Source organism: Eschrichtius robustus, chromosome 17 (assembly GCF_028021215.1).
Source record: "Eschrichtius robustus isolate mEscRob2 chromosome 17, mEscRob2.pri, whole genome shotgun sequence".
Classification (NCBI taxonomy): Eukaryota; Metazoa; Chordata; class Mammalia; order Artiodactyla; family Eschrichtiidae; genus Eschrichtius; species Eschrichtius robustus.
The window spans coordinates 51,222,314-51,234,220 of record NC_090840.1 but is presented as its reverse complement, the minus strand read 5'-3'; the positions used below and the strand labels follow the sequence as shown (position 1 = coordinate 51,234,220).

General features: G+C 40.4%; 1 protein-coding gene across 3 annotated transcripts; it reads left to right on the top strand.

Annotated features, from left to right (window-relative positions):
- Window positions 1-3,672: 3,672 nt before the first annotated feature.
- On the top strand, window positions 3,673-11,687 carry ZNF706 (zinc finger protein 706). 3 transcript variants are annotated; one of them, XM_068525998.1, is made up of 4 exons: window positions 3,673-3,738; window positions 7,273-7,409; window positions 9,316-9,423; window positions 10,248-11,687. In XM_068525998.1, the coding sequence occupies exons 2-3, from the start codon at window positions 7,275-7,277 to the stop codon at window positions 9,409-9,411; spliced, it is 231 nt and encodes a 76-aa protein (XP_068382099.1). In that variant the 5' UTR covers window positions 3,673-3,738; window positions 7,273-7,274; the 3' UTR covers window positions 9,412-9,423; window positions 10,248-11,687. The 3 variants fall into 3 exon arrangements, with proteins under 3 accessions (XP_068382099.1, XP_068382098.1, XP_068382100.1); XM_068525997.1 differs by having other exon boundaries at window positions 3,683-3,961; XM_068525999.1 differs by lacking the exon at window positions 3,673-3,738 and adding an exon at window positions 4,066-4,337.
- Window positions 11,688-11,907: the final 220 nt, after the last annotated feature.

The window sequence follows — 11,907 nt, the reverse complement described above, 5'->3', positions numbered from 1 at the left end:
TGATCATTTAATAACTGGGTTTTTCTGGTGACCAGCTCCATCCTGAGGCCATCAATGGCCCCCAACCTAAATCACCTTATTAGCATAAATTCAGGTATGCTCAAAAGGAGCTCCCTATAAATTACAAAAAACACTCTTATCATTCAAACATTCTGGGGGTTTTAGAAACTTTTTAGGAACGGGACAGGGACAAAGACCAAATACATTTCTTACTATACCACATCTGGGTTCCTTAGAACTTCCAAATGGACTTCAGAATAACCTTGTTGATTTATGCAAAGACATCAGTTGAGATTTTGATAGGGAAGGGTGTTGAATCTGCAGAGCATTTTGGAGACTATTGCCACCTTTATAATAAGTTTTTTGATCCATGAACATGGAATGCCTTTCCATTTATTTATGTCTTTTTTAATATCTTTCAACAATGTTTTTTAGTGCTCAGAATGTAAGTTTTGCACTTCTTTTGGTAAGTTTACTTCTAAGTATTTTATTCTTCTTGATGCTATTCTAATACATCACATTATTTTTAAACCTATTTTAACACCTCTGAAATTGTGATGTGTCTTACAATCAACAGTATTTTAGTATAATGCCTTCAACTGGAAGCAATTTTTTTATCTTGGTGGACATAAATGTGACTTACAATCAATAACTTCTTAGATTCAATACCATATAGCACCAAATGTGAAATGTCTGTGAAACGCTGAAGTGGAAATGAAAAATAAGCATTTGGGTATATTAATTTGGAATCAGAAGAGAGGTCTGAACTGGCGATAGAAATGTGGGTATATTAACTCGGAATCAGAAGAGAGGTCTGAACTGGCGATAGGTCATATGAAGTTCATTATTTAAAGCCACAACTTTTCCCTTTGGGCTAAGAGGGTGGAGAAGACAAGAGAATCCACGTTGCAGCCCTGAGAAATCTCAACAAGTAGAAGTTGAGCAGAGGAAGAAGAGCCAGCAAAGGTAACATTTTTGTTTTGAGTCTATTATTGTCATTATTGCTGTTGTTATTATTTGTCACTAGATGGAAGGACCTATAGGGGCAGGAAATCGCCTCCTTTGCCTCCTTTGTTCTCCAATGAACCCTTGAGCTGAGCACTGCACTACTTTTTTTTTTTTTTTCCACAATACGTGGCTTGTGGAATCTTAGTCCCCTGACCAAGGACTGAACCCGGGCTGGGCCCTCGGCAGTGAAAGCACCTAAACACTGGACCACCAGGGAATTCCCAGCACTTCACTACATATAGATATTAACCTACATGCCACAGATAAATCCATGTTTATCTGAGAAATAATATATTGACAAACCACCAGCTCTTTCACCCCTGAAAATCTGACATGAATACAAATAAATAAATAAGCCTTTCAGGTCTTCGGAGCAGCACTTTAATCTGCTTGTGATTGGGATAGAAAATAGGCATGGGCCTACTGCATATTAACCTAGAGTAATTGTCTCAGGCAGAAGAGGAAAAACAGTCACTAGAAGTACTGTAGCATTCACGATTAAAACCAGAACTATGTATAAAAATTTTTCCAAGGAGTTCATATCCCATTCGCTGTCACATTTCTATAACATAAGTAGGACACCAGCTGGTAGTTATGCGAATTCATCTGCCTTTCATTTACTGTTTGTCACTTCACAGGTGTTGAATCTTATTCATTCCTCCTCTCATTTTTTTCCCTTTGTATTTTAAATGCCCTAACCATCATATAAAGTTACCATAATACCATATCCTCTATTGTGGTTCTCCACCAGGAGAGATTTTGACCAAAGAGGACATTGGGCAATGTCTGGAGACATTTTCAGTTGTCACAACTGGAGATGAAGTGCTACTGACATCAAGAGGGTAGAAAGACAGGGATGTTGTTAAACATCTTACGGTCCCTAGGACAGCCCCCATAACAAAGAATTATCCAGCCCAAAATGTGATTAATACCAAGGTTCAGAAATTTTACCAATGGGGATAAGTTTATACGTACATGAACTTTTTAGGGGCAAAGTCCATAGCATTTACCAATTTCTTGAAAGTGGTATAACTCAAAAATTTAAGAAACACTGGTTTTAATGAATATTTCATCTAGGCCTTGGTAACAAGAGACATATTAACCCTATTTCACAACAGAAATCATCTTTCTAGTTAAAAAGACTTATCTCTGCCAATCAGATTTCCCTGTCCCTTTCTGTTGTCCAATCTCATTCATGGCTAGACAAACACAGCTCTTTGGATTTCCTGTCTTTAGGTTTTCCAAGTACCTCATCCACCTCCTATTAGCCAGGTTAATATAGTTATTATGGTTATGGTGACTACTAATAATTAAGCTATGACTTCATGAAATGTCATAAAAGTCCTGCTTTCTTTTCAGTTCCTACCATGTTTCACACGCTGCTAAGCACTGGGTATATAGTGGTGGAAACGAGCTTACAATTGAATACTGGAGAGATATTAATAAAATTTGAACATGTAACTTAAAACTGCAATACGGGAGGGCGTGAAAAGTGAAGGCGAGAGCAACTGAAATGAGGTTGAAAAGGAAGGACTGAACAACCAGCTCGTTGTCGTATGCCACCCAAATGCAATAAGCAGTTAACCCCTTCCTGGCTATTTTAAACAATTTTGTGATACACATATCCCAGTCCAGAAAACTTGCGATGTACTTATGTTCAACTAACATTTCCTGGGCACTGACAGCCCAATTTGGGAGAGCGGAGGCTATGGGTCAAGGTGGGACAGTCAAATGCAAGACTCTCCTTTGTTGTTTTATCTGTAGTTCTAATTACAAACCAATGTGTGCTGGGGGGCGGGGGGCGGGGGAAGGTGAAGAAAAAGCCGACGTCTAAACATGCTGCCCTTTCCAGATAAACATTTAATAATCGTTACAATCGCCATCGCTCTTGATTCAGATATTGGAAATTAGCTGTCGTGGCCTATAAATCAAGACCAAAAAACCCACAACTTAACCATTTCCCTAAGTATTAACAACTCAGTATATTGTTAAGTAGTCAGCCTGAAACGGTCAGGGGGGCCTAGCCGGCAACTTTTAGTGAGACAGGGGTGAATCTTGAACTCACTAAAACCCCCAGAATGGTCAAATAACAGGTTTCCGTGGGAACGAGGTAAAGGGTAGGTGGTGAGAGAACAAAGGCGGCGCGTCCCAGTTCAGGGCCTCCCGGCCCGCCGGCCGCACTGGGGGCGGAAGCGGCGGTGTGCCCGGGTGGCGGGCTCCGGGGTCGGTCACCCACACCGCCGCGGCGCTGGCGCGCCTCTCCGGGACCCTCCCCAGGCCGGGGCATAGGAGGACGCCGCCGAGACTGGAGGCTCGTGAGAGGGGACGCAGGGGTCGAAACCTGGCCGCCGCCCCAATGAGTGAGCAAGCGACTTGTGAATCACACTGCGGACCGTCACTCGCCAGGACCGAGATCACGCGGCTCCCAGGGCCGGCTGAAGCCGTCCAGATGGAGCACGCAGGAGAAGGGGGGGCGGTGCGCCGGGGACAGAGCGCGACGTCCCCTGCTGTTCCCGTCTCTGAGGGGCCGCCGTCCCCGCGAGGCCCCGCCCCCTCTCGCTTATGTAATAGGGGCGCGCTGCCATTGGCCCGCGCGACCGGAAGAGGCGCAGGCGCGCGAGCGGGTGGGGGCGTTGGGAGGCCGCGGCAGGAAGGCCGGTGGGCGGGGGCTGCGCAGAGCAGGCTGCGCTGGGGCGACTGGGAGACCTGTGCGGCGTGCGCGAGCACGAGGTGTAGTGGCCTCCCCCTAGGTTGAGGCGGCGGCGGGCGCGCGCGGCGGCGGGTGCGAGGCGCGGGCTGTTGTGCTCCCGGCTCTCCCCTTTCCCCTCCTTGGCGGGTGGAGGAGGCCGAAGCGGTACTGGGCGCGCTGCGCTCCCCTTCCTCTCTCTCCGGCCACCTCCCCCGGCCCTCTCGCGCTGCGCGGTTTCTCCGACGCAAGACTGTCCCGGCCCGGGTGAGCGGCTGTGGGGCGGTGCTGACGCCGCAGGACTCCTGGGAGCCGGGTGGGGGCTCTGCCGGCGGGGTCGGCGGGGACCGTGGGGGGTCATCGCGGGTCGCGAGGGGCCGCCGGCCTGCCCCGCCTCCCTGGGGGCGGCCGAGCCCGTCCTGTCCCGGCGCGGGCCGCGGAAGGACGGGAAGCTCGGGCGCCTGCCAGGCCCTGCAGGTGGCCGCGTCGCAGGCCGGCCGCGGCGGCGGAGCGGTAACCCGCCGGCGACAGCAGCTGGTCGGTTTCTCGAGGCTGGGTCTTCCCGTGGCCGAAGGGGCCGGGTTTCGGGCAGCCGAGGCCTCCAGGAGGCGCGTCTCGGGCCGGGGTCCGTGAGGAGTGGCGGGTAGGTAGGGGTTGTGTGGCTCTGGGTGGCAGAAGAGAGGAGGGAGCTCTCCCAGGCGGGAGAGGCCGGTTTGGGAAGGAAGGCGCGCGGGGCTGCAGCTTGGGCTCAGCGAAGTGCTGGGTGAGATAGACCTCACTGCTGGTGCTTTCATCCTCTGTCCTCTCCAAAAGGGATGTATTTAAAAGGCTAGGGTCAGAATGTTGGTCACTGCTTGGGCCTCTTCGTTTTAGATACTTGTGAACAATGATCCAACTTCTTGGATCCAAAATCCTTTTCTCTCTTACTCGTTTGTTTTGGTTTTAAGAGGATCTTTGGGACAGTGCATACTTGTTGCCTCCTGTAAGAGCTCCTCATTTTGGAAGAACTCCTTATTCCCTCTACTGCTTCCCTCTTTGGAACCCCCTCAGAAGACCATACAAAATAAGAGTTATATTAAAAGCCAGCTTTTAGGTACTTATAAAGGACTTCTTGCTCCTCGGTTTGTTGCATTTAGTCAAGGAGGAGAAGTTATGCTTGGTTACGCTTAGATCTTGTAGAAAACTCAGCTGGCTTGAGAGTAAGTCCTAAGTCGAGCTGTCCAAAAGCAGGTGGTTTGTTCGTTTGCATTTCTGCTTTCAGAAAGGAAATCAGTGCAGCGTGTTGCTAGAACTTAGGGGCCTATCTCAGGCGTTTAGACTGATTCAGTTTCCCTTACCTGGTGTTTTCTGTTTTAAAAATAAGAACAAGCAACCACAGTCTTCTATTTATTAAAACTTCTATGGCTTTTTGTTACTTTTGTTAGATGACAATGAAAATGGGTTAAATGTATTGCTAATGTTATATTTGAGGAGAAATGGTAACTGCAAAAGTTAAAAATAATATGTATCTAATGGCATTGCTTTCTACAGATCACTGCATGAAAATGTTATCAAAATAGCTAATAACTTCTAGATATCAAAGAAACCTCTAGAATTAGTAGCTTACCATTTTATAAGTTTTTTTTTTCAATGTAAAACAATTAAGAGGTTACCCACACAGTGTATTAACATACGAAGCATAGCATACATCATGTGGAAGAGTTCAGATCTATGAGAGGACTGAAGTATTCTAACATAAGGTACTGATACTAAGACACTGAGACATTAAGAGTGCCATAAACATTAGGATGCATAAAGATTGAATACCTATCATCCAAATAATACAAAAGTATCCAAATCTGTTTCCATGGGAATAGGTTTGTAAGCGTGCCATAAATATACTTTTAAAAAAATGATTTCATTCGGCTTGGAATTAATAAGAATTTGGTTTTTAAAAAATAACAAAAATGGTAGTCTTCAAGGGCTAAGACGTCTGGTAATATTTACCTTTATTTGGTGGGAATGGGGTTCTTATATTAGGCTAGCATACTAAACATTTTTGTAATTTGTTAAAGTATTCAGCCAGCTTCCTAGAAGAGGATTGATCCTCCTTTATATTTTGACTTCTGGTTCAGTGTTCAATGCTAGTGGGAACGTGTCCAATTGATGTGTTTATTTTTTCAGTTTCCCTTTTTCTTTTTGGGAGAAGCTCAGGTGTTTCAATGAAATGCTTTGACCTCATATCTGTTAACTAGTTAAGGTTCCAGTTAGAAAAAACTAGCACTATTTTCTGGTGAAGTTATAGATCCATTGTGTGTTCATGTCCTGCAATGACTTAAAAGTTTAAAATTTAATTGCAGTGGTAGTCAAAACTATCCATAGGAATTCTCCTTAGATCCTATTTTAAAGTATTTAAAAAGCAGCTGGGGGAGGTCGGGAGGGAGATGCAAGAGGGAAGAGATATGGGAACATATGTATATGTATAACTGATTCACTTTGTTATAAAGCAGAAACTAACACACCATTGTAAAGCAATTATATTCCAATAAAGATGTTAAAAAAAAAAAAGCAGCTGAGACTCATTATATACCTTTTGTGAACAGATTTAACTTGTGTTGTCTTAAAGGAGTCTTTAATTTTAATGAAAAAGTAAAAGTAGTTCTTTTCCCTTAATTTTTAACCCATGTTCATTTCAGATCATCAGTAGTAAAAAGTGGTATCTTTCATTTTTGTAAAGGTACCCTTAATCTTATTTAATAATTTGTCCAGCAATCCTATGAATACCATTTTTTTTTTTAAGAAGGAATAGCACAGTAGTTTCATGAAACCTAAGTATTTAAGAGAACGGTTTCCATTGCTCATATGAGCTCCTTTAGAGACATTAGATGACAGCTTTTATCTCTCTTAAAGTTGTAAGAATCTCAGGTCGCACAGTGAGTACTGGAAGGGGAGAGAACCTTTGCAAAATGATCAGACAAATGATTGAGGAAGGGGCTAAACTGTTTCTGGTAAACTTTTGAAGATTACATATAAGAAAGTGTACAATTCTTAGGTGTATAGCTCAGTGAATTTTTACAAGTGAATACACCTGTATAACCATTACCTAGATCAAGACACAGAACATTATCAGTACCCCAAAAATCCCCCTCATGCCCTTTCTTCCCAGCGTTACTTCCTGGATTAGTTTTGCCTGTTTTGAACTTTATACAATATGTTCTTTGTATCTGGCTTCTTTCCTTAATGCTGAGATGTAACCATGTTGTTTAACAATAGTTTCTTCTCTTTGAGTGCTGCATAGTATTCCATTGTAGAAATCTGCTACAAGTTAATGTATCCATCTTACTATTAGTAGGCATTTGGATTGTTTCCAGTTTTAGAAACAGTGTACCTGCATTTCTGTTGACTATATACCAAGAGTGGAATTGTGAGATTATAGAGTAGAGGACTCGTTTTCTACAGTGGTTATATCAATTTATCCTCTAGTAACATTGTATATCCATACATTTTGATTGACAAGTGTTTTCTATAAAACAACTGTCAAACTCTGAGAGTGTTATCATACTTAGATTTCACTTTAATGCCTCAACATCTGTTTTTAGATATGGCTCGTGGACAGCAGAAGATTCAGTCTCAGCAGAAAAATGCCAAAAAGCAAGCTGGACAAAAGAAGAAACAAGGACATGATCAAAAGGCTGCTGCCAAAGCTGCCTTAATATATACCTGCACTGTCTGTAGGGTAAGGGGAATTGAAAGACATAGCTTTCTCGTGGACAGTTCTTTCATTAGAGATTGGTTTGTATAGGTTAAAATTTTGCAGACATGGTGAGATAAATGCTTTACTTGAAATAGGAGATTTGAGAGCTGGTTGTGTTAGGAACCCATCTTCATTCATCTGTTCAACAATTTTATATATATACGTATATATTCATATACACACACACACATATATATGCTTTTTGTTGTTGTTGTTCGCGCCGTGCAGCATGCAGGGTCTTAGTTCCCTGACCAGGGATTGGACCTGTGCCCCCTGCAGTGGAAGTGTGGAGTCCTAACCACTGGACCGCCAGGGGAGTCCCAACAATTACATTTTTGGGATAGCTCCTTTGGCCAGGCTCTTGGTGTTAGTGAAAAGGAGTGAACAAAGCAAAATCCGTTTCCTCATGGAGAATAAAGATGTCTTCTTAAGGGCAAATAATACACTTTGAACTTTAAAAAAGGTCAGATTTACATTCTTAATTTAGAGCTATGTAATATACCTCTGGTTATATAATTGTTTTTTTTTTTTCTTTGCTAAATTCATAGTTATGACGTCTGCAAAACTAGAGTATATTCACATTGAGGGCTTTTACTAGGATTAATGTGTTTTATTAGATTTGAAGAATAATCATAACAGCTGCTATTGAGTGCTTACCAGGTGCCCGACACTGATCGAAGTGTTTTACATGCATGAGCCCATTAATTCACATAACAACCCTATGGCATAAAGTACTTTTATTCTCATTTTACAGGAGAGTAAATTGAGTCATGGGGACTAAATAACTTGTGCAGGGTCACCCAGCTAGTATGCAGAAGAGCTGGGATCTAAACCCAGGAAGTCCAGCTCCAGAGCCCACCTTTTAGACCACTATACCACACTGCCTCAAAGAAGTTTTTCTCAAATTCCAAGCCAGGGTCTCTTTTTTGCCTGTTTGTTCAAGCTCACTACCCTTGAATTTAGTGAATAAAAGTGCCAAAGGAAAAGTGCATAGTGAGGTCGGTCCAGTTACAACAAACTTTTTTTGTTCCCCCCAAAGCCCTATGCCTAGGTAGAATTGGTAGTATGGATGGGAAGGGATCTTGATAAGACTTGATTCCTGGACTAAAATTTATCATTTATTGAAGTCATTACTGATGAAATAGAAGTTCCTAATTACATAAAAGTTCTCATTAATCTAAGAGAGGAAATCTATTACATTAAATAACCTGTTCATAGTGAGCTTTGATATACTCAAAATAATGAAATTGAGCAGCTTCAGATTCTGTTTGGAAAGAGGCAAGGTAAAAGTAAATTTCACTAAATTACTAATGAAGAAATACCTTGACCTAAAAGTGTTAGAGTAGCTCATATATTTAAAAACTCAAAACAGCAAAAAATGTTTATTTCATGTTTTGTCTAATGTAATGTGCTAAAGAATAATTGAAGGTCCTTGCCCAGGTAAGTCAGTATAGTGTAGTATTTGAGATCTGAAGTACCTAGTACTAGGTTAAACATAGGTATTGGACAAATTAATCTCTAGGTTTTAAGTTTCCTTAGCACATAAAATGAGGATAATAGGACCTGATTTAAGATTACTGGAAGGTTCTATGAGAATTTTGGTAACATGCTTAACATAATGTGTTCGGTAAATGTTACCTATTGTTTACTGTTAATCAGATAAGAATACTTCATTCTGTGTGACCCTTTATATGTGAAATGTGGGAATATGCTAGGAATTTCTTTGTTACAGGGTCCTTTTTCATATGCCAGCCGTTAAGTTATAGGAATTTAAAAGTGTTTTGCAATAGTTGTCGATCGTGAGTAGGCTCAGGATTTTAAAAGGTAGCACATTTTTATTTCATGAATCAGGTGTAACTCTTCTTTTTTGCACAATTTTTTAAATTAGACACAAATGCCAGACCCTAAGACCTTCAAGCAGCACTTTGAGAGCAAGCATCCTAAGACTCCACTTCCTCCAGAATTAGCTGATGTTCAGGCATAAAGTTGTTTACAGGTAATTGACCTTTTCTTCTTTTCATTCGTTAATGGCAGGGCTGTATACAAGAGCAGAATTATCTTCTGTAATTGTAAAATTGATTTCTGTCTTCTAGCTGAGACTTCATTACTGCCCCCTTTTAAGTTAATGTTTAACTTTACAATTGTTAAAAGTCCATTTTCCCAGACCATATCCTTTCAATGCCTTTGAAACATCCACGTTTTCGACCACGGTAGCCAAAAATGGCATGAGGTGATGCTGGCCAACTCTGGTCCAAGAATGGAAGAAAGTTTTCAGTTTAGAGAAAATAACTATTGTAAAGGTATTTGAGAGTCTTGCTCCCAGAAATAATGCAGACCAAAGTTTATGAGTGCTTTTTTGCAGATACTTTACTTAGAATGCTTAGCAGAGCTTCTAAGTACATTAAAATATAAGGCAAAATGTAGGCATTCACTGTATAAACTAGGTAGTTGCTTGAAAATAATCAGTTCATACTTTGTGTGGTTGGATTTTTTTTTCTAAATGGTGGTGATGGTATATGCATGAGTATTATTTTCAAAGTAAGTTCATCAAAGATCTGTTTATAAAAATTTAGCTGACAGATCTATCAGACTAACTTCGTAGCTTAGGCATGTTGTTTTTTTTTTTTTTTTTTGAATTTTATTTATTTTTTTATATAGCAGGTTCTTATTAGTTATCTATTTTGTACATGTTAGTGTATATATGTCAATCCCAATCTCCCAATTCATCCTGTGCTTTTTTTTTTAAAGACATTTGAAATGCATATAAATCACATTTGTGTAATGCTTATGTTCACCGAAAATCTTGCTTATGTTTTGTAGGTGAATTCGTGACACCTTTGACTCTTCTCCTGTCTCAGACCTTAGGTAACAAACCTGCAGCTGCTTTTCTAACAAACTGTTGATCAGCAAAAATAAAGGGGCTACAGAAACACTCATTTTTATGCTGTTCCCTTTTGGGCTTCATGCAAAGACAATTCTGTGTAAATGTACAGTTGACTCTGATTTGGAAATCTGAAAATCAGTCCATCCTTGTTATAAAAAATTTTTTTACAATTGTAATTATATTGATGTTCATATTGTATAAAATAACTCATTTAATAAAGTAGTACTTTGATTTTACAACATCACAGGATAAATGGTTCTAGAAATTCTGTTCTAACTTTCTACATTATTTGCCTTATAAAAATCTAATGAATTCATCAGCTAGAATTGCAAGCGCAATTCCTATCTCCCTTTCTAAGTTCAGGGGCATGTTCATAGTTAAACTAGAGCAGACTCATTCATTAAATTTGTGCACACGATTTTATTGGCAGCTGCTGACCTAGGTGAAGAATGACTTACCAGCTGCCTTAGTATATTGCAATCATGTGTCATTTTCCCCTCTGATTGTTTCTTGTGATTGAGGTTGGAATATTTAAACTTGCTGTGTGACCTGGCTATACCTGCCAGCCAGGTATAGCTTGTAGATAACTGATAAATTCCTTAAAGTGGTTGGATTGTCAGTCAGCCCGTCTGAAAAATTAGGTTCTGAAGTATATGCCACAATGAAGTAATCAGCCTACTGTTCAATACAAAATATGATGGAACATATGTGAACTGGTAAAGATCTATCTTTTATAAATTATACTTGATTCTTTGAAAATTGTTCAAGTTCTTTCATTTGAAATTGAAACTCATAATTTTCGAAGGAGTTTTTGGAAGTTAATAACAATTTGGCCAATTTATGAATGGATTTTGCATTAACAGAAAGATTGGAATGGCTTGGGACTGGGTTAATTCCCAGAACCTTCTCCTTCCTTTCCTTTTTAAGTGAGTAGTTGATTTTTACTTTGTTCTGGTTCCTAAAATCAAAGGCTGTGTACAGTATGACTTCCGTCTGAACTAGAAAAATATTAAAATAGGCCAATATCCACACTTTTTTGGCTCTAAGGATGGGGAAGTGGGTTGGTTCCGATGAATGAGGTAAATCCTACCCAGTTAAAACAGACTAATTTAGTTTTCTTCTAATTTGCTTTTGCCAACTATTAATACAAGTGAAACTGCTGTAACTCAGTTTAAATTTTAAAGTTGATAGAATAGGAAGAACACTCAAATATTTACTGGTAATTGCTTAGAGCCGCAAATCTGATCCTGTGGATTACAAAATGCATTCCCTCCTTCTGCTGTAACTCGTCACTGCATTTGTTTTGTAGCTGTACATACTCTGCCCACCTTGTTTGTCTTCACTGTAAGTTTAAAATAAGATATTTCCAAGGAAAAGCTTCAGTGGTGATAGTTTCTTAGTAACTCCTATTCTTATACTCTTACTTTAAAATAGTCATTTTTTTCATGTATTTGATTTTCTCAGTTTCAGATTTATTATTTGTTAATTCCCAATATGTTGGTTACCAGAACATTAGAGTTGGCCTAATTGCTTATAGTGGTTATTAACAGAAGTTCTGGTTAAATTACAATTTAAAAGTTTTTAAAAGTGCTTTGA